The sequence below is a fragment of the Parasteatoda tepidariorum genome, chromosome 5 (assembly GCF_982258835.1).
Source record: "Parasteatoda tepidariorum strain Cologne lab strain chromosome 5, Ptep-v5.0, whole genome shotgun sequence".
Lineage (NCBI taxonomy): Eukaryota > Metazoa > Arthropoda > Arachnida > Araneae > Theridiidae > Parasteatoda > Parasteatoda tepidariorum.
Genome location: NC_141759.1, coordinates 19,941,805 through 19,965,140, shown reverse-complemented (window position 1 = coordinate 19,965,140; position 23,336 = coordinate 19,941,805). Strand labels below are relative to the sequence as shown.

General features: G+C 29.3%; 1 protein-coding gene across 9 annotated transcripts in view; it reads right to left on the bottom strand.

Moving 5' to 3' along the window:
- Window positions 1–1,130: 1,130 nt before the first annotated feature.
- The window catches only part of LOC107445872 (uncharacterized), a 256,280-nt gene continuing 234,074 nt past the window's right edge, over window positions 1,131–23,336 (bottom strand). For all 9 annotated transcript variants that reach the window (XM_071184745.2, XM_071184742.2, XM_071184746.2 and 6 more), the window contains 12 exons: window positions 20,149–20,308; window positions 17,178–17,263; window positions 15,968–16,226; window positions 14,304–14,597; window positions 12,788–12,955; window positions 10,465–10,620; window positions 8,873–9,181; window positions 7,112–7,423; window positions 6,213–6,303; window positions 6,030–6,102; window positions 3,421–3,552; window positions 1,131–2,723 (listed from right to left, as the gene is read on the bottom strand). In XM_071184745.2, coding sequence (XP_071040846.2) covers window positions 1,392–2,723; window positions 3,421–3,552; window positions 6,030–6,102; window positions 6,213–6,303; window positions 7,112–7,423; window positions 8,873–9,181; window positions 10,465–10,620; window positions 12,788–12,955; window positions 14,304–14,597; window positions 15,968–16,226; window positions 17,178–17,263; window positions 20,149–20,308 — 3,372 coding nt within the window. In that variant the 3' untranslated portion in view covers window positions 1,131–1,391. The remainder of the gene's footprint in view (window positions 2,724–3,420; window positions 3,553–6,029; window positions 6,103–6,212; window positions 6,304–7,111; window positions 7,424–8,872; window positions 9,182–10,464; window positions 10,621–12,787; window positions 12,956–14,303; window positions 14,598–15,967; window positions 16,227–17,177; window positions 17,264–20,148; window positions 20,309–23,336) is intronic.

The window sequence follows — 23,336 nt, the reverse complement described above, 5'->3', positions numbered from 1 at the left end:
AAAAATAAAAATAAGAAACATAAAGTCTACTTACGAAGAAGGTTAAAAGACATTTTATTTGATATTATTTTTATAATAATAATTTATTATAAATAAAATTTATAATTTTAATATAACTGTCAAAATGAAAACAATGTAATAAAAAGTTAGCGAATTTTTTCTTCTTCTTCATAACGCTGAATATATGAATAATGAAAAAAGTAAAATATACCAATAAAAAGCAAGAAATATTTTTTTTTTGAATATTTAAATAAGGTACATTTATGGCAGGCAAAATGTAATTTGAGTAGAATAAATTGTTTTGAAAAGACGAAAAAAAAGTTAATAAATAGAATGTAAAAATTAAATGGATAGGAACTGAAAATTTAGCTAAATAAATTACGTTAAAATACAGTTATTTAAAACTAAAATGATAGTTAACTTTCATGAAATGCGTTTTGATAAAATATAAGTTGATATGCATAATTTGGGCATTAAATTGAACATATTATTACATCAATTTCACTTAGGTTATTTATAATCATTTATGGAAACATATTTTTTTTTTTTAAAAAAAAGGTGTAATAATATTTTATAAATAAATTTCCATTATAATGTGAAACCTGAAGAAAAGTAACATAAAAATCAATTTTATACTTCTCAATTTTATATAAAATCAATTAGAAATTATAAATAAATATATATATACTAGGTAAAAACATGATGTCATTTTCTTTTACGTATATCAGAAATTGTTATTACAAAATTTTAAAATTTGAATTGAAGAATTAATTTAAAAAATTTGTCAGATTTTAATCATCAATTATTTAAAAAAAAAAAAGAAGTTTTTTTTAAATATAATAAACAAAAGAAGCAGAAACGCTCCTTGCAGTTCAACAAGCAAAGATTATTTTTAAAATGTAATGAGTAAACAAAAATTCAAGTCCATAAAATATTTTCACAAATATATATATATATACCTCATTATTAAATTAACAAATATACAGCTATCATATTGGGTTTTTTTTGAGACATTTATACAGGAAAAAAAACTTTTTACAATTTTTTGCAGAAACAAAATTTCAATTTGGTTTTAAATGTAATTGTTTTGCAACTTTAAACCAGTGCAGCAGAAATATAATTAAATATTCTTTCTTTTGGCAGGATAAACAGTATCTGGTAAAATACAAATGCCTGTTATCATACACCAGTAACAAGTGCAAATGAACAGTATATCATATTATACAAATATCTCATCATACAAAAGTAACAGCTGCTTGATAAACTGTATCTGGATAATATACAAGTAACTGTTATCATGCATCCGTAACATGTATATGATGACAGATATTAGTTACTATACACTGGTAACATTTATATGATGACAGATATTGGTAACATACAAATATTTATCATACACTGGCAACAGGTGTGTCTGTTAAATTGTTACATTGTATAGAATTCACAGAGAGTAGTTTCTGCTTTGCAAGCTCACTGAGCAAGATATAATTGTTATTAGCAGTTGATATCTCTCTATTGTCTGGTGTTTTTGGAGGACTATAAGATTCTGGTTCCTCATAATCGTCAACCCTTAATGGCATAATGGGTGGTGCATCTCCATTAAAATATTTCCAAGAATCGTCAAACTTGTGATTCGTGTCATCAACACCATTGGCAATTGGAACTGATCCAAGTTCACTTATGGGTCCTGCATCGGGCAGGATGCCATTGCAAGCGATTGGCAGATTTTGCACAGTTTTCACCGAGGGTGCTGCAAACCTTTCGTCTGCAGCCATTACCTCTAACAAACTACGAGGATCGTCATCCATTTCCAACGTTTCTTGCGGCTGATTATTAGTCTGACTAGGATAAGCAACATCAGATGCAGTGTATTTAGGCGAAGAATTGTCTGTCGATTTGACATCTGCATTCGCGGGTAGCACACTCTTAACAGGAACATAGTTTTTGCCTGTTTCCCAGGCTGGTCTGCCAACACCAAATTTAGAGTATGCGCCATTGGTACTTTTAAATGAGTTTTGATTTGTAGCAACATTTTTGGGCAGGGGACACTTATCACGACCTGATAATGGCAACACAGGTAATGGACCATTAGGTGGCATGAAAACAGTGAATATTTGGGCATTATTTTGAATGCCGTTGGGGCTATACATGGTGCCAAACTTAGAGTAGCCAACATTAGGTCTATTCATTTCGCATAAATGGGTGTTGCTCCGAGCCAAACCAAATTTAGAATAGGGTGGTGCGTTAGGGGTGCTAACTACTTCTAGATCCTCATCTCCATAACCGTAAAGAGAGGGCTCACTATTTATTTTGTATAAGCTTTGGAGAAAGCTCTCTGCGGAGAAACGAGACTGATATGGGTTCTCAGAAAATTGATTTTCCTGTATTGCAGAAGGAATTTCACTAAACTTGCAATAAGGTGGCATTATTCCCAATTCCTCCCCTTTGGCAGGCATTCTCGGTCGTACGAAGCATCTTGAAAAGGTCATGTTGGTATTATTAACAAATTGTGACGTAAATGGACCTGATAGCTGTTCCAGGTCCTCTGCATTTGTCCCACCTGAGTGGGATGGGATGGAAGAACCCGAATTGACTGTGTCACATTCCTGTTCGACGCTCGAATCCATCGAAACTACAGTTCGAGTAGTGTCTGCAGAAGAAACTCCAGATTTGTTGCTTTCCCCACTGTTGTTTCTATGAGAGTGAACATCATTTTCTCCCCACTATTAAAAAATATTTAAAATTAATATACAAAAACTGCTTTTTTACTTAATATAACAAAATTTAAGAAGCTTTTCTCTCTCAGTCGAATTTAACTGTCAATAGGGTGGAGACAGGTTTGGAATAGTATAAATATGATTTTAATCCTCCTTATTTGATTTTTGCAAATAAACTGATGGTGAATATTTACTCTAGTTGGCAGTATATTTCTAAACATGTTAAATACAAAGCTGCTACCCAATCAGAATTTATGAGATAAAGCATGCTGGATTTTAGATTCTCTTAATTTTTTTAAAAAACTATTTTTGTATTTGAGCAATTAATGGTAAAATAATTTTTCAGCATCCTGGAAATCAATTACTAGATCAAATTTAAAAACTGAGAAATGTATAATTTTACCTTATGAAAATCAGAAATTTAATCTAAATTTAGTAAAATATAATTCTTATTGATTTCTCTTGTGATTTAATGGTTTTAACAAAATATTTAAATCTGAACTTTCTAAACTTTTTTAGCAGTCACAGCCTTTGGAGAAAAAAAATTGGAAAACAAGTAAAGAAAAAAGATAAATAACTTGAAAAATCTTCCCAGGAATGAGTGATGAAATCTCACATTTACCCAATTTATACATAAAGGAAATTAAGATGATTAGCATTATTGAGGGGATTTTTTTAAATGTGCAGAATAAATAATTCTTACTCCATCAGGATCACATTGACTCCCTTCCTGAGCGAAGGTGCAGAGTCGCTCGTAGGCTCGATCACATGGTATGGAAGAATCAGGTGCAGTCTTTTGAAGGCCATTTTTAAGTTTGAAAGAGTTCAAAGAATTCTAAACAACAAAAATAAATAAAAAATACAAATTTACATAATTTGTTGAGAATAGTTCATTTTATTAAACAATTTAATGATTTAAATGATGATTTTAGATTTTAGTATTTCAAATTCACACTTTTACTATATGCTGAAAAATAGCTGCCAAATTAGGAACACTATATGCGACAAAATTATACGCACCAATTACGAGAGTAAGACAAAAATTTAACTATTAAATAATAACATTAATAGACATAATACATTTAAATACCTTATGTAAATTAGTAAAAAAAAAAATGATATACACTATCTTTTGTGGGAAATTTATAATATTAATATTTTATAATTAGGAATACCGGTAAAATAGTTAAAAAAAAAAAACATTACCTATTAATATATAATTATTCTTCTCCAAATTATAAAATGCAGGTAAATATTAAACTACATCATAAACAAATATTTCTGATGCAAATGTTTAAATACTACAAAACATTTTTAAAAAAAATAATAATAGTTGTTTAAGATTCAATTTAGTGAAATGATCAGTAACAGCTATTGAAATAGTATTTCCCAATAAAAAGATACTAAAAATTACTTCTACGCAATAATCACGATTGCGGCGATCAGCAAGGGATTGGTTTAAAAGCAAAAATACTGCAATTTTACGAAAATTCGGAATTTTTATAAAAATATCAGATTTTCAGATTTGATTTAAAAATTAGGAACAAATCCGAAAAATTCAGGACAGTTGGCAGCTATGCTGAAATGACATTATTAGACAAACCTTTCTCTTGAATCTAATAATTTCCTTCACAAAATAAATATTCCTCTTTATTAATTTATATGATAAAAAAAATAATTTGCATAATTTGTAGCGGTTTTAATTACACTGTTATACATAGAATTTCACAGAGTTCATAGCAATACCTGGAAACAAAATAAACATATGGTTTCAAATAGCTTTCAAAAAATACAGGGAAACTTTTTTTCATTAGTAATTTTTCTTTAGGATTAATTAATTGATCCGTTTATCTTAAGCAAATTTGTAACGTTATGTCGATCGACGCTACTTGCGCTGATCTATGGACATTATTAGCTAAATTCCTACCTGTTATTTACATTCAATGATTTATTTACACATGTTTGAGTGAACATAAGGTTCACCACAAGAGAGCGAAGTTATCAAATGCTGTGGCATATCGTATCATAGTTTGAGATTCACATATTTTTTTAATCAGACGTAATCATAATTTAGTTTACAACTTGGTCAGGGGGTGCAGGGGTTGACATTATGTAAATTACATGAAAGAAAAACAGAGCGGTCACCTGTATTACACTGTTTATGCTTAGTGATATTCGCTATTATGTACTCTTATTCTAATGGTGTGTTTCCTGTTAATATGTGTCTTCATTGTAAAGGCCTGTTTATGCGATCCAAGTTTTTGGACAAAGATTGATTGAAATTGATGGAAACTTGTTTTGCTTGGAGCTTGTAAACGTTCATCCAAGTCCTTGAATGATAGTAGAGCATGTTCTATTTTCTATCCAAGTTTTTCCTCCCTTAACCAATCAGCTTCTAAAGATTTGCAACGTCAACAAGCAGGCATATATTTTAATCCGAATAAATTAACCTGTTAGGGTCTAGTTATGTTACAGTAGGGAATTGATTATCCGGAACGATCGGGACCATCGCTATTCCGGATAACTGATTTTTCCGGTTTTCTGAATCGCTACAAAAAGCCGTTTTTTTTTTATTGTTAAACCCAACTAAAAAAATAATTTTTTTGTGGAATAAATCTTAAAAAGAAGAAAAAACGATGGAGTAATACACTAATGATTATTTCCAAAATGATGGTAAGGTAAACAACATCTTTCAAAAAAGAAAGAAAAATCCTAAAATCTTATGAGGAAAAAAAAAAAAAATGGCGGGAAAATGTATCGAATTTCGTTCCGGTTTTTTGGTTTTCTGATTTCCGGATAACGGGTTCTGTACTGTATTATGATTTTACTAGAATTTATTTAGTATCTTTAAATTCTTGTAAATCGGGTTTTATAATGTTGAAGATTAACAATGCGCATGCACAGGTTTTTCATCCGACCAATCAGTGGCAATCAAGATCTTGGATAGTGTCAACGAATCATCCAATTTCTTGGAGAAAGAAATTTCTCCACATTCTTGGATTCAAGTACTTTGACCATGTAAACAGGCCTCAAGTGTCTTATAATTACGGCCATTCTGAGTTTTATGGATTGTTTTAATGTCATCATAATCCTTATGCTCTGAGTCCTATTCATCATTTGAGTGAAATAATAGAAGTAAGTGTCTGAAGCTACTACTTAAGTATGTGATGAAATGATTAATCTTATATCAACTATAATGTTTTTTGTTGCTGTTAATTGCTTATTTCTTTTAACATTTGAAGTGGTTTCCACAGTTGATTTATTTGTGCACAATTTGCAGATTTGATATTTTTATGAAATGCTCATACTTACACCAAATGGAGTTTCCAATTCCAAAGGAAGTTTGATGTTTATATTTTTCCTCGATATCACTTCTTTGCGACACCTAAAAACGTATTAAAAAAAAAACTTAGTTTCAAAATCTGTTTCCTTTACCATAACTACATTAAATTCAAAAAAGGTATTATCATAAACTAGTAGTACAACATTGTTTACCTGTTAACAAAAACTGACAGAACGATAACAACAATCACAAAGGCAAAAGCACCTCCAAGTATGAATCCCACAAGAGGAAGAACGGATTTTCCTAAAGATGAAAAACAATTTTCAATAAGACATATGTTTTTCTTTTTCTTTTTAAAAAGCAGTATAATTTAAATTTGGATGTTAGTTCTATTTTGTATACATGCTATCAATTGCATGATATCTAAAATATTTTAAACTCAGAGAATATTAGGGATTTATTTAGTCACTGAAATATAAAAGAAAAAAATATATATATCAAGCAAATAGAAATTTAAATAGGCTAAAAAATGTTTTATATGTTTTAGAATTCATACTTTTAAATTAAAATAGATTTAAAAAAAAATTAAGCAATTCAACACTGGTCAGTTGTTTTTGCTTGTAAATTTATTTTGAAATTAAGCTGTTGAGTGATTTTATTTATTTTTTGTTTTAGTAGTATGCTACATGCACTGTCTCTAATTTCACTTTTAATATATATCATAGGAAACTTTCTAAAATATCAAAATACTTAAAAAAATTCTTGACTACATCAGAAGACAGTCTACTGGGAAATCTAGCAGTTTTACTATATATATATATATATATATATATATATATATATATATATATATATATATATATATATATATATATATATATATATACATATATATATATATATATATATATATACATATATATATATATATATATATTGTATTCAGATAATTTAGCAGTGTCAATTAAAAATATGCATCAGAACTGGGGCATTTTTCAGTATTGAATTTAAAAAAGCATAACCATACATACGATGTATAACATGTGCTTTGTATAAAAAAAAGAAGTTTTAAGAAGAAAAAAAAGGAGAAAAAAAAAGAAAAGAATTTTACCTGGACTGCAGAAGGTCATTTTTGTAGGATGACTATATTCACCATATAGATGAGATCCTAAATCTCCCAAATTCACGGCTCGGACACTCAATTCATAAACAGTTTCATCTGGCTCAACAACGTTGCACTCTCTCTTCAAGGACAAAGAGCTGGAAGAGTTGACGACATAATGCATGCTTTTGCCAGTGTCATTGCTGTATAGTTCTACTTCATAGAAATTTATGGGTCCATTTGGAGGGTTTGGAGGGTCCCAAGTGATGTTCGAAGTAGAATCAATTTGCTCCACTCTTGGTTTATTCACAGGACTAGGATCTATGGAGAAAAATCAATCAGAATCATTATAGGCTGAAAGAACTTTTTAAACTGAAACTTGACCTATTATTGAAGCTTTTTGCTTTAATGAAATAATAAACAAGACTACAGCAAAAGAATGCAAAATTCTAGTTTTAAATTATTAAATTAGCGTTACTATAAAAAAAAATTATGAATAATTAGTTCACAATAGTTAAAAACTGTAATTTGATAATCACAGTACATTCTGTGAATGATACAGCATATATTCTAATAAAAACTTTGAAAATGAATAAAATGTTAAGTTTTTCGTCTTCTTCAGAACGGTTTAGAGACTTTACATTGCTTTATAGACAATTTCTATAGTCTCTATAAGTCTTATAATCTCTCTGAAATTTTGAAATTCATAAATTTCTATTAACTTTCTGAACTGCATACTTCTTAAAAAAACATAATAATCTGGTGTTGATCATGGCCTTTTTGACAATGGAATTCCATTTTCTCCCATGTGATGCATTTTGATTCCTAGTTCTTAAATTTAAGATCTTGTTCAAGGCAATCAATTTATCGTAATTTTGGTCTTCCTCTAGATCGTGCAAAAAAATGTTTCGACCATAAATCTGTTGACTTTCTTTCAGATCTTTCTGGTTTTATTTTATAGGGTCCTGAATAAAAAATGGTATAGATGCTATTTTTTAGAAACTAAGATTAAGAATTGAAAAATAAATATTTCTATGACTTAAAATTTGTTCAAAAGACAATACAAGTTAGGACCTATACAGGGTGCAGAGCCAAATTTTTCAACAAAAAATAAGCGCCTTTTAAGTATTCAAAACTTATTTTTAAGCGCTATATAACATTAACATAATGCAAAATAATTTTCAAAGACTGTACATGATCATGATAAAATAATTATAGTTCTAGTTCTAGTTTCTGTTTTCTTGATTATGTTAGCCTTTATAAAATGATCAAGAGATTCTTTCAGTTTTATATCAGAGGGTGGAAAATGAAGCCTAAAATTGAGAATATCTTCTAAAATGCAGCAGACTTGCACATGAGAGTGCAATAATCTCACCGAAGCTCAGTAAACACACATGCGGACTCGCACGTAATTCATTAAACATGTAAAATGATTGGAGCTTTTAGACACTATGGGAGGAAAGTCCAAAGAAATGGATTATGGTTTAATAAATTGTGAAAACATTGAATAAAACAATGTGAAAACAATTTTCGGGTAATACATAATAAAAACCGACATGGTAACGAAAAAAAAAATTTCAAAAAGGGAAAATTAAGCACTTTATAAAAACACCCAATGAAAAAAGCACCCTTATGGGCTTTTAAAATACGAAAATAAGCACCTTTTAAAATGCTATGTATATATAGGCTACGTAAAAGAATACAAGGAACAACTTTCAAAACTGTTTTATCAAACACACAAAAAATAAAAAAAGCAAACAGGAGACTCACTTGAAATTCCAGTGAAAACATAAACAGGAGTGGATAACTTGGAGCAAGCCTGTTGGACACAAGCTGACACTTGAATGGAATAGTTTGTATAGTAGTGGACAGAATTCTTAATTCTGACCCTGCTTTCATCCGGTTTTACTTCCTTCCGTAGAGTTGAATCTTCAGATGAAGACTCGTTGTAGTATATTTCGTACTTGGTAATCACTCCATTAGGTGTTGTCGGAGGATCAAATATCACCTCTATTTCAGCGGAATAATGATCAACGGGAACAACAGACGCAATGACATTCCTCGGAGAATCGCTTGGAGCTGAAATAGAATAATTACATTAATAATAGTATAAACTTAAAATATATATTGTGTATTTCTGAATTAAAGTTGAGATATTTTAGAAAATGTATTGTGTGTTAAATATTTTCAATTTACCAAAAAAGTTTTCGAGATATAGCGAAATACGCAAAATATAAAATTGACATTAAGGGATTCAAACTTTGAAGCGCTCTCCTGATTAAACTATTAAGACCCTATTTCATAGATAGAGGCACCCTCCTATATTTAGGGGGTCAGAAATCCTAATCTGTCAACAAAAAAAAAAGTATGTTTATTCAGAGGAAGTACGTTTTTGAGTCTGATTTCGTAATTTAAAATATCGTCTGGACTTATTAATTAGCATATCTGAGGTTACCCCGGTGAGCCTTTATGAATGAGTCTTAGTGAAAATCTGATCTTTATATCAAATGTTATTAAGGGTGGTCTGTTATATATTTTGCACACTACATATATAAATTTCCAAGATAACCATGATTTTTTTCCAGATTATTTACCAGTTTTGAATTTTGGGTGAATTTCCAAATAAAAAGTGTACTCTTTGGCTTATACATTGATCGTCTTATATTCAGAAATAAACAGTAAATAAATTGGGATTTATTCTTTTGATCAAATTAGAAAGTTAGTCCATTGTGAGCCAGAATAAAGTTCCACAATTACATTGCCAATGAAATTAATGTGGCAACGTAGACAGCATTGTGCGCAGGCTGCTTTTACTTTTCTGACAAACTGGTACCCATCCATCTGACGCCGGGTGGGTTTTAAGTTGCAGATGGGGATCGATCTTCAGTTTTTTTAAATGAAAGTTCAGCGCATAAACCACTGAGCCACTGCAACTTGTCAATATAACAATACAAAAGGCAATTATCACATAGAATTTAATCGAAACTTATTTACTTTAGGGTGAAACCCGTTAAAAACAGTAACATACATTAAAAACACATCTAAAATAGAAAATTAAAACTGCATAATATACCTCAATAATTTATTAAAAGATTAGGAAATAAAAAGAAGTGGAGTAAAAACTTTCACGTAAAAAGGTAGATTTCAAAATGACTAAGTCAACTAGTTTAGATAAAGAAAAAATTAAAAAAATTCTTTATTAAATACCATAATATACAGAGAAAAAAATAGAACAAAAAGTTATCACTTTAAAAAAAAATAAGAATGATCATGCATGTTAATAAATATTCAAGTAACCAAGAATAAGCGTGCATAAAATGATAAAAACAGTCTAATATTTATTTCAGATTTAATGAAATTACCAGATGTCATTGTAGATTCATAAGCATAATCACTGTTTTCGCTCCAACCACTGTTCGTCAGAACTCTAATGAAAGCCACATAACAAGTATATGGCTTCAAAGAGCTCAGAATATATTCAGTTCTCGAAGAATCAGAGACTGTCACATTTGACCAACCTAAAATCAAAATTACTTATAAACAATAATGAAACAATGCATAGAAATATATTTTTTCTAACATACATATTTTTTTCATCCTAACTTAAACAACAAATTTATTAGGTGGTCAATATTTTTTGTAGTAGGAAATGCCACATCTTTTTTCTTTTTACTATTATCTCGAAATCCTGTTTATTTTTACTACAACTCTTTAAAATATTAAACAAAATTGAAATATGCCTAGTCTTGTCTTGAGCTTTAATATTGGATACAAAAAAGTACAAGAAAAAGCTTCTTAACAAAAAGATATAAGTTAGTAGGCATCTGGATAACAAAATGTTTAAAACTTTGGAATATTTGCATGGTTTGTAATGTTTGATGCTTGATAAATAATAAATTTAATATTTGTATTGTATTACAATAAGATTTTTATAATTAAGGGCTTCCTACTCACTTTTTGGTAAGTTGGTTTGAAAACTTTCACTATATTCAATATTGGAAAAAAATTATTTAAGGAATTTTTTATGTTCTTGAAGAAAATAAGGAAATTAACTTTAAAGTAAAACTTTCTTATAAAAAGAAATTTTGATAGAAATAGGAAAAATGCAAGATTTTATGAACAGTATAAGCCCTAAGTTATCGTGTTTAAATAGAACAATAGAAGGTGCACCCTATTTTATACTCTACCCAGGGGTCGATGTAGACCAGTTTGAGGTCGATCCAATGTAAGGGATAGGTGAATGAACACCAATGCCATTCAATCGCAATAATTTTAAATAAAAATTTGGAGATATTAAAAATATGTATATCCCCGGAATGGATTATCATGCCACTTTCTGCTTAAGTTAGAAATATTGACAGTCACTTACAAAATGAAGTAATTAAACTAATAGTTAAACTTGAGGCAAAGATGCCTCTTAATAAACTGTCAGTATAGATTTGACAAAATACACAAAATATCACACAAATATATCCAAAACTTATAAATGCAGCATTTCATTTTTTAATTGTATTCTCAAACTCATATATGGGTGAATCTGGTTTTAATCATATTAACTCCATTTTAACTAAACAGATAAATAAATTGAATATTAAGAGCTGAGACAATTTAATACTGAAACTAATAAATTTTAAACCAAACATTTCTGATCAAGCTAAGCGTCGCCAAGCAAATCCTTCGAATTAATCTAAGCAAACAGTTGATTTTTGTATAATTCAAATACATTATTTAAGAAACAAGTAAGTTTTTTTCATATTCTTAAAAAAAAAAATTTTTTTTTGAGGGGGTGATCGAAAAAGTTTGATGGCCTTCGTTTTAACCTGAATATCATTCAACAGAGGTCATTGTAACAATGGACTAATTTTGATCCTCTGCAGGGGGGATGGTTCCCCTGCTTTGGCAACTCGACGACCTACGCGTGAAGTTGAGCAATTTGCGGTAGAACAGTTTAACGAGGACCAATATTGCACAACCGTGGTTCCTACACAGGCTGATCAAAGTGGTCACACACTCGTTTACTGACCACAGCCAGTGATGCCTTACTTCAGTGTTCTACTGCAAACCACGTCTTTACGATCAGTCCACAGCGATACGCAATCATATTATAATAGTGAACAACAAACAAATAATTACACTGTCATATTTCTATACATAAATTGATTGGATTTTTTTTTATTTTTGGAGTTAACAGCTATGCAATTTGTCTCTCTCTTTAATATATATTTAAAGTTACAATTTGCATAAGTAAACAAAATAATAACTAATTTCAGATAGTAATAACATATAAGTAAAAATTCAAAATAAAAAAAAATGAAATATCTCGCATATATTTGAATACCATACTCGCATATAACAGAACTGTCACAAGGTAGTCTTAATTATTGAAATTCTCAAAACAGAGAATGAGCTCAACAAAAATTAATTTTGAAAAGGAGTTTTAGGAAATATCAAATTTAACAAGAATTTCTCTAATATATTTTGTATGTAACATACACAGAAGAATTTTTAATAAAATCAATCCATGACCAAGAGTAATGAGATAAAAAAATCCAGTAAAATTGATAATTTTATATATGATCATAACAATTACAACCATTAACCTCCTTTTATTAAACAATCAACAAAACACAATTAATTATTTTTTTTTACATAAATTTTTAAAAAAATTCAAATTTGTCTACGTACCAGTCTCACATTTCCAATCAGAGTCCACACATTTTCCAGGATAGGAACAATAGGAAATTAAATATTTTTTAATAACTTTTTCTTGAGCTTTACAAGATAAGGCCCATTGAGCTCTAAGACTAGTAGCATTTTTAATTGTTAATTTCATTTCGCTGACCGAATATCGAACTGTATAAAAAAAGAAAAGAATAACACTTAAAGTAAAAACTTTACAAGATATTAAAAACTGTTTTAAATAATAAAGATAAATGTTTAATTACATAAAAATGTGTTGATTTACATAATATCGTTTAACATACCTATTTCACATATTTTTATCTTCAAGTGAAAATGAATAACAAATTGAGTATCAGGATGAAAATCAATTCTATTTTTGATTTATTTAAATAATTTTTTTAATTTTCAGCTACACATTTTATGACGTTGCAAATTTACAAAATCTGCATTGCTATAACACCAAACATATGCTGGTTGAACACTTTTTAGTTACATTGCTTTGAACAAATTATTAAATTTTAAGCTATGTCACAAAAAATTAGGTGAAAAGTTGTATAATTTATAATAAGAAAAGAACAAAAGGGAACACAGCCCTTTTTTGTGTGCATGAATACTAACCTGAAACATTTGCATTAAAGGAAAGAGTTTCAATATTGGCCTACAATAATGCTTTCACAAAGATAAGAAAAATTGTGGCATTTAATGTGTTTATAAAACATTAAATGCTTATTAACCTATTTTATAACTGCTTAGTGTTTATAAAACATTTATTAAGGCTGCTTCTCGAAGGCTCCGGTGTAATATAAAATGTTGCTCTTTTGCAAATAATATCCTATTTTTATAACTGCTTTGAGTTTGCAACTGTTATTCGTGACTGTTAAGCTGAGTTTAGCCTATCTAAAGACAGCGACGGCTACACTTATTTTGAAAACGGAGCAAAATGTCAATATGGAGAAAAGCCAGTTTTGTGAGAATAAAAAGAGTTTGTGGTCTAATTTTTAAAAATTTAAGAACTTACTCCATATTGCATTACTTGGACTCATAATAATTTGGAAAAACTGATAATAAGGCAGTGATATTGATAATTTTCATCTAGGTAAAAAAATGTTGCCAAATTGGCATTTTTCAAAAACTGAGAATAAGGCAGTGAGGAGAAATGTCGCCAAATTGAAGATTTTTTAAAAAGTTTAATAACTTTTAAAATATTTAGGTTATTTGCCAATTCTAAAGCCCAGATAATTCTTCACAACAGGAAGATATATATAGTTTAAAATTATGTTAACTAATACACTTTACACATTTTCATTAAGTTAATATAGTAAAGAACTACCACTGCAAGCCGCAGTAGGCCAGCGTAGTCATGGAGGTTGAGGGTCAACAATTTTCTGACAGTTTATTTTAAGAATAAAAATTTTTACTCTTTATATTATCATTTCCAAATAATTATTAATTAATGTTTAGATAATATTCAACTTAAAACGGGGTTTATAATTTAGGAAAGTAAAAATATTTTACATACCACCAGCGTATGAAGCAATGCATGGGGCCCAAACCATTCCAGAAGTCTGATCATTTCGATTTGCACTGACAGCAAACTGATAATTCGTATGATGATCTGGAAGCAACAACTCATGACTGGTTTCCGCTGTGTGAAGCCACTCGATCGGTCCATCACACTTTGCTGGTCTCGATTTCAGTGTCTGACACCAAAACAGGGTAAAATGTGAGACATCCATGGCGAGATTTTTCCAGGTTAATGAGTAATTTCCTTTCCCATACGATATAACCATTATGTCCTTTGGTCCTTGTATCACTAAAAAAGATTTACCAATTTATAACAAGGTGCATAGCCAAATCTCTCAACAAAAAATAAGCACAATTAAAGAGCTTTATAAGCACTATATACATTAACAAAATGCAAAATAATTTTTAAAGACTTTACATGATCATGATAAAATAACTATAGTTCCAGTTATAGTTTCTGACAAAGAAGTATTTTCTTGATTATATTAGCCACCATAAAAAAATAGATTTTTCAGTTCGATTTCAGAGGGTGGAAAATGAAGCCTGAAATAGAGAATATCTTGCAATATGCTGCAGAGTTGCACATGAGAGTGCAACAATCTCACCAAACCAAGCTCACTAGTCACTCCCAAGTATTTGATCAAACATGCAACATGATTAGCGATATCATACGTTACGGACCGACGGCAAGCCGAAATGGATTGTGGTTGAATGAATTGTGACAACGTTGAATAGAACAATATGAAAACCACGCTTTTGCATAATACACAGCGAAAATCAACTTGGCAAAGAAGAAAAAAAATCTCACTTTTGAAACTGGAAAATTAAGCAATTTTTAAAAACACCCCATGAAAAAAGCACCTTTAAGGGCCTTTAAAAAACTAAAATCAAAAATAAGCACCTTTAAGCCCTTTTTAAAAATGCTATGCACCATGTATAATACCTTATTGATTGACAGAAATGAACAAAATTCATTTTTTAATTGTAATGCTAAAGATAAAATTTTGGAGAAGAAAAAAAAAAACTAAAATCAGATTTTGAAAAACAAAATTGGAATGGCAGAATGAATGTCTAGCTTACATATGTATACATGTAAATTTGGCAGAAAAACCTCTAAAAAAATGCCTGCCTTGCATATTTTAATGAAATTAGAGAGTAGTGTCTGTCGAACCAAAAAATTCTGTCTGCTATGGAAACAGGAAAAAAATACAGCTTAAAGGAGAGTACTTTTGAAATTCTTATAACTGCCAAACCTTAGTTGAAACAATTAAACCTCGAACTATTGAGTGTTGACAGTGGCAACACTGTCAGTGACTATGGACAACTGGCAAGGAGAGTACTTCAGTTAAGCAAGTAGTAAAATATAAGTCAGTTAATGATAGTTTGTATGGTAAAATTAGTTACCAGAAATGAAAAAAAAATAATATTTTTAACAAGTAATAAATACTTTAGTTTTTATTGAAGAATTTAAATATGTATAAACAACAAACAAGCATTGTGTAGAAAATTACAAAACAGCTATTATTAATTAATGTCAAATACAAATCTTCAATGTAAGCTTCATTTTAAAAATTTATGAACTAAAAAATTTAATTAATAAAGTAGTTTAAAAAAATACTTAGAGCTAAAAAGGAAAAAAAATAAAATAAATAAACTTACTTTTTTCAATTTTGTCCACAACAATTCTAGTAGTGTCATTGGAGGAATTTCCTATTTTATTAGCACTCAATATATTAAATATGTAAGCTGAATCAATATCCAGATGCTCAAATGTGAAACTAGTTGCATTTGCAACTGTAACCCAATAGTTTGGCTTCTTGACCACTTCACGCTTGTATCGACGATGGACAACGTGATATTCGTGATACCGAACTGCATAGTGGAATCCTTCCCCATGCTCTAATTCAGATGGGATAGACTGAAAAAATAAATGCATACATATTTAATGGAAAGTAATTTTAAATCATTCTAAAATGAACTTTTATCATTTTATATAAGTGCCCTTTACCCTTGCCATTATAGATCATGGGGAATATTTTAATTTTTCAATGAAAGAAGTAGGAAGTGATTCACAATGCCCACAAATTCCGAGAGTATATGTACTAAAGTGTATGTATAAATAATAATATGAGATTTATTGTGAGAGTTGGAATTACTTCCATGAGGCTGTTATAGACAGATTGGCTGGTCTCATCCATAAGACCCTGAAAGGAGAATTATTTAATTATTGAGAATATGTGATTTAGGATCTGAAAGGGCAAAAAATGGTAACACTTAACAGAAAAAAAGTTGACAGTGTTTCAGTAGCTCAAACACTAAAAGATTTATGACACTTCATCAGTTCATTTTCTAATCAACCATGTCAAATAAAAGTACCTCCCTCATACTAAAGCCCATGTTGGATCATGATCTCCCGAATAACTCTTCTCAAAATATGTTTGTCTTGTTTTTGCTATAGAATTTTTTATTCCCCATCATCTCTTCTTCGGTCTTCTCCGATTCCACTGACCGTGGCACTGGACTTTAAAAATATTTTTTGAGCACCTGCTGTCATCCATTCTATGTTCCCAACCATTGGATTCTTTTTGATTTTATACAGTTTATAATATCGTTTTCTTTATACATCTTTCGGGTTTCATGGTTAAATCCCCTTTGCCACGCATCATCCTTTCTTACTGGACCAAAATTGGTTCTTAAGATTTTTCTTTCCGAGGTTATTGACACCATTTCATATTTCTCGGTCAAAGTCCTATTTTGACCCATAGATAATGGTTGGTCTAATCACAATTTTCTACACTCTGACTTTCATTTCACATGTTAATGTTTCAGATCATATTAATAAAAACCAACAATAGGATAAAATATTTACCTTCCAATACAATGTTATAGATCGGTTGCCAGCAATGATTTGCATATCAAAAGCAGATCCTGTGGTTTCAGGCGCCAGGTACGGAACTAGAAATAAAATTATTTTTTAAAATTGAAATAAATATTTTTTTAAAAAAATTAAAATTGTATAAAAAAAATTTCAAGCTGTATTAAGTTATTATATAAAAAAAAAAGAAAATGTTTAAAATTCTCATAAATTAAGATACTTTGTTCAACTTTAAAAAATTTTCCCGTGGAGCGGCTTGTCTCCATAGCTCAAAAAAAAAAAAAAAAAATTCATACAATTTAACAAAAGATAACTCATAGAAAAAACAATTTTCAATGTTGAAGTTTAGGTTAGCTCAAAGTTTGTTCAAATCTGCATAATTTTGAGCATAAATGTAGATGTTTTTCTCCTTATTTACAAATAGGATGCTTATTTCAATAGTCATTAATTTATTTTTGCAAATTTATGAAAAGTGAAGACATTTAAATAGTTATCTGATATATTCAAAACCATAATTATTAACTGACATGCTATCCACCTAGAATAAAAAATTTATAAATATATTTTTTTTTTGTAAGGTGCCATTCAAATATTACCTAATAGGGAGGGGGTTTGTAGTTTGCTTATTTTATCAGAGATTTTACAAAAGAGAATGAGGGGTATGAGTAATGCTTAAATAAGACACTTAAATCTCTCTATCTTACATCCTTTTAAAACAGGGATGAGATTGGCAAAAAAGCTGAATTTCTACGCGAGTTAATTTTACGAGCATGCAATTGTTTAATAATAAATTCCAGAGAATTTACGATAACAAATAACAATGTGTTGACATAAAATTGTGTACTAATTTATTATTATATAAATGATTACATTGAAAAATATATAAAATATAATAGTAACACGACTTTTTAAATTATTTACAAAAGAAAATTAACTTTTACAATTGGAATCCCTATGTTCATATTATAATCTAATCTAGATAGAGCCCTGTGAAACATAGCAATAACCGTGAAGTAGAAATATATAGTACCTCCTAAACGGACTAAAATTGCTATTTTTAGTTTGAAAAATTACATGATAATCAGTAACTGCTTAGATAATTATTTTTCCTTTGATAAGAAATTTACATTTTATAAGAATTTATTACAAGTGAGGAATAAAAGTTGAATTTAAAGATTTAATCAAATATATATATTTAAAGACTTTTAAAGGTAAAGAGTTTTAAACACTAAAGATTCCTAAAGCCTATTTAATTCAAAATTTTCCATTATGAATTAAAAAATAAACTTTGTTTATTGCATAGTTGCATCTTTTTATGTGAAATTAATCTTTAAACTGGATAACTATAGTAAAGTCGAAGCAAAACGAGGGGAGGAAAGTGCTGCAAATTTCTTACACAAGTATGAGACAGGGCTAAAGAGAATAGAAGGGCTGGTTCACTCCTTTGAAGTATCTCTTGCCGCGCCGATCCTCCGACGTCACTTTGGCGCAAAGCTCGCACTTTTACTTCAAGAACGGAACGTTCGGCCTTACTAGCTCTAACTAATATTGGAGCATTTCTGTTTGCGAGATATTCTAAGACATTTGTTATTTACTATAATGACTTTCCTCAGTTTTTGCAGTGAATTTACAAGAATTTAAAATTATTATCGAAATGCCAGTTTGCGCGATTGCAACTTAAAATTTTTTTTATAGAAAACTAAAAGGAAAAAATATAATTTTCCGCGTGTTCTCTAAAGTAAATGAACAACTATGTAAAGAATGGATTCCGAAAAGACACAGTTAATATAAAACCGCAATACGTTTATTCTGTCGTAAAGAACTTTTATAAAAATTCATTATCTAAATAGAAACCGCCTCGCTACTTCATAAAGAAAGGCAGGTGAAAAGAATTAAAAAATAGATAAAGTCAAAGAAAATTAAAATGTAAGTAAAAAGTATAAATAAAATATATAGTATATAGTTGAAATTCTCCTAATTTCATAACATATTTTTTAATGTAGTTATTCTAAATATTTATGATTTTTTTTAAAAATTATATTCTCTTCAATTTAAATATCTATATATTATATCATCGTAAATTTAAATGTCTATAAACAATTGTAAAATTTCTGATGTCATTATGAACCTAAATTATTATTTTGTTTCAGTAATTAGCGTTTAAGGTTGATGTTTCCTAATGATTAAGTATGAACAAATTGCTATTAACGACATATTTTAAAATCAGGGATTCTAAATTTAACTTAACTTATCTTTATAAAAGAATATGTAGATAAAAAAAGTGTCGATATACGCCTTCATTTTTCTTAATAGTTAAAGTTAAAACTGAACTTTTTAAAATAAAGTATTTATCGTGTCATTTTCACCAACTAGCAAGACATTTTTATAAGTTTAAAATGGTATTTTTTTAATATAATAACCAAGAAAGTTTTTTTTGAACTATGTTTATGAACGGAAATAATGTGTTAATTACGTAAAGTTTGAAGGATAATAGCCAAGAGAAAGATGCAAAGTTATCATATCTTTGCTCGCGATCTCCGAGATCTGTAGACACAGTGACGTCATGAGGAGGGAAATCGTAGCTTCAGCTCTAAGAGCGGAGTGAACTAGCCCTTGTATTCTCTTTAGCCCTGAGTATGAGAGAGGGTTTGTAAATTGCTCTATCATTGCCAACAACAGAGAAGTCCATAAATGTCAAGAATATCCTTACGTAATAATTGAACCATCCCATATAATTAAGTCAGCATATAAATAAATACTTATTAACACCCTTAATTACTGAAAAATCACATATATGTATTTGTTTACACACATTAGAAAAAATATATTAAAACTACATTTATTCACAATTGATAATATCATTAAATGTTTATAATTTTGTTATCATTAAGAATACCCATCATTTATGAATAACAAAATCAATTAAAAATTATGTTTAAAGTTTAAAAAGAAAAAAAAAACATACCATCAGACTTAGTTTTTTCTGTATGTTTCGAAGGTTCACTCCAATAATATTCATCACCTGATATATTTAGGCGAACTTTTACTTCAAACTCATAGAGAGTATGAGGTACCAAATCAACAATAGAAATGTTAAGATTTTTCTCAGCGTACAGTTCTATTTCCTGCAGAAATAATAAAAATAAAAAAAAACATTAGTAACAAATTTATAAAGTCATATGATTAATTCAGGGTGCGCAGCCAATTTTTAAACAAAAAATAAGCACCTTTTAAGCGCTTTAAAAACATCAAAATTCGACAGGGTTGAGAAGTTTTTGACAATTGATGGTTTCATTTACTAGCCACTAAGGAAGACGATGGCGCGTCACCAGTGATGAAATTTACAAGAGAAATACAATTTTCTATCGCTATTAGAGAAAATTTTTTGACAATGTTTAGTTGGTCCCCGTACTCAGCAAAAATTTGCGATTTTTCGGTTTGATTCCAGAGGGCGGAAAATGATGTCTGAAATTGAGAATCTCTTGCAAAATTCATTAGAGTTGCACATGAGAGAGCAAAAATCCTTTCCACTGAATCCAGCTCAGTATACACACATGCGGACCCGCAAGTATTTCATCAAACGAATGAAATACTCGTGACAGTAGGGTGTTTTCATACACTATACCAGGGATGGGCAAACTTTTTTTGTCGAGGGCCAAAAATCAAGGAAAAAAATGCTTGGTGGGCCAAGTAAAAACTTCAAAATTTAAAAAAAAAAGCGATATACAAGTTTTAATTTAAATATTTAATGAGATGACAGAAATTGCGATTTCATTTTTTAAAGTTCCTTATATTAAGGTTCGAAGTGAGATGTGCTTATTTTAAGGAACAAGGCTCTGTTAGTCTACTTCTGAAATGATTTTTTCTAAGGTTCATAGTTGAAAACTCTTGTTCACATATATAAGATTAAGCAAACATAGTACTGATTTTCTGGGCATGAAATATTAAATTTTGGAAACTAGTGGTAATGATTTGTAAAACTTTGGCATATTTAGAAACAACTGCTTCAGATGATTGTTAGATTGTCCGCTCTTTGGAGCGTAAAATGCGCAGTCTGCCAAATGTGAAGTACAATTTACCTTTATTAGATTCCATAAGTCAGCTCCTCGAGAAAGACAAATGCTAGTTGGAGCCAATCTACGGCTATTCTATAAAGAACTTCTGCCTTCAACATTTTACCAATTGAAGCTGTCTGTGCTAACTATTTCCATTAATTTATGTTTTGTAGAACAAAAATAGAGAAAGTAAAAATGTCATCAGTACTTTGTTAAAAAAGGAAAAACAAAAATAATTTTAAACATAGTCGACAAGAGAGTGGATGTATATTATTTATATTTGCCACTGATCGGCAAATAAAAATTCAATCCGCGGGCCGGATAAAATCTTCCGGCGGGCCACAGTTGGCCCGCGGGCCGTAGTTTGCCCATCCCTGCACTATACCAACGGTATGCCAAAATAAATTAGGGTTGAAATAATTGAAAAAAACGTTGAATAAGGCTATGTCTTCTTGTATAATTCACGGCAAAAATCAGCATGGTAAAAAAAAAATTCTCATTTTGAAAAATATTGAAAAAAGCACCTTTAAGGGCTTTTAAAAACGAAAATAAGCACCTTTAAGTACTTTATAAAAACGATATGCACCCTGTAATTACATATATTAAATATAAGCTAGACCCACTGGCAAACTTTTTTCTAGCATCAAATCAGTTTTATTTGAAAGATAAATGTAATTTTTACAAAATAAATTTATAAAAAAATGTAAATTTATTTGTTTGAGATGAACTTGTAAAGTACGGTTTGGTAATTTACACCAATTGCAGAACTTTCAATTGACCACTTTTTTTTTTACAAAGTTCACTTTTGAGGCATTAAAGCTTTGAATGTTTGAAAGTCTGGCATTAACTCAAAAGAATTCCTAATTATAGCTAATAATTAACAATATTTTATTTTTGCTAACAAATTCTACTTATGCATTTCTTAGTACATATAGTAAATTAGGCCAAATTTTTACAAGAATATTTCATAGTTTTGAAATTGTTTGAATAACAAATGATTTATCAGTACTTTTTCTTTCTTTTAAAAAATAATAACCATGTAAAAAAAAAACATTTAAATTTACTCGCAAATGGTGACTCTTGTTCTCTTGCACCTGCAAAATGGGAGGGCATAAAAATACATGGAACACCCTGAATAAGCTTTAAATCTAATCTAATGATCATATCTTCCCGTTCCAGAACTCAATCTTAATGGTTCAAGGAAGTTACTTCAAATATGCTTATTAATTAGTGGAGACTATATTTTAAGGCATAAAATCAGACTCAAAAATGTACTTTCTCTGAATAAACATGCTGCTCATTGAGAGAAAGTAGATACAACCCTTCAAAGCATTAAGATTGAGTCCTAGAATGTGAAGATCTGATTATTAGATCAAAAGTTATTCAGATTGGTCCTTTTTATGCGCACTGTACATTGCATGGAAGTGCTAAACTGTATAGAGTAACGTTTATAAATTTTTTTCAGTAACAAAACTCAAAATCATCAAATTTCTTTTGGCCAAGCTTTGAATTATAAAACAATTTCAATAGAAAGTATGTATATGCAAATTAAAAATAAAAGAAAAACACTACAAACAAATTCAGGAACATTTAATAAGAAAAATGAAATTTTTTCATTACTTCTTCATCCTTTACTTCATTTCTCTTTTCATTTCATTTTTCATTCAACTATAAGTGTTTTAAAATTACGCTTTATGTCATGCAGTTGAATTCCCAAATCTGCAGAGGTTTTTAGATTAATAATAGTAGCTTTAGGCGTATGCATAAATAAAACAAACTCTAATAAACTGTGAGAATGGTTTTCAGAAAGAAAAAAAAAATCATTTTTGAAATGGTTATTTAATTTTTATTTGAGGGGAAATACTGATGCAATCATTTATAAATGCGAATCACTTTAGTAATTCCTTCAATATATTATTTTTGGATTTTTTTTTTTTAATATTTGTTATTCAGGGGTCTCTCCAGGCTGAATTTACTACTGTTACCTTCACAAATTCAATTTTAGGAAAAACGATAGTTTCACAAAATACTTTCTCCTAAAATATTATTTTTGTATCCCTTAAGAAACGATAAATCCATATTTTTGCGTTGATTTTTT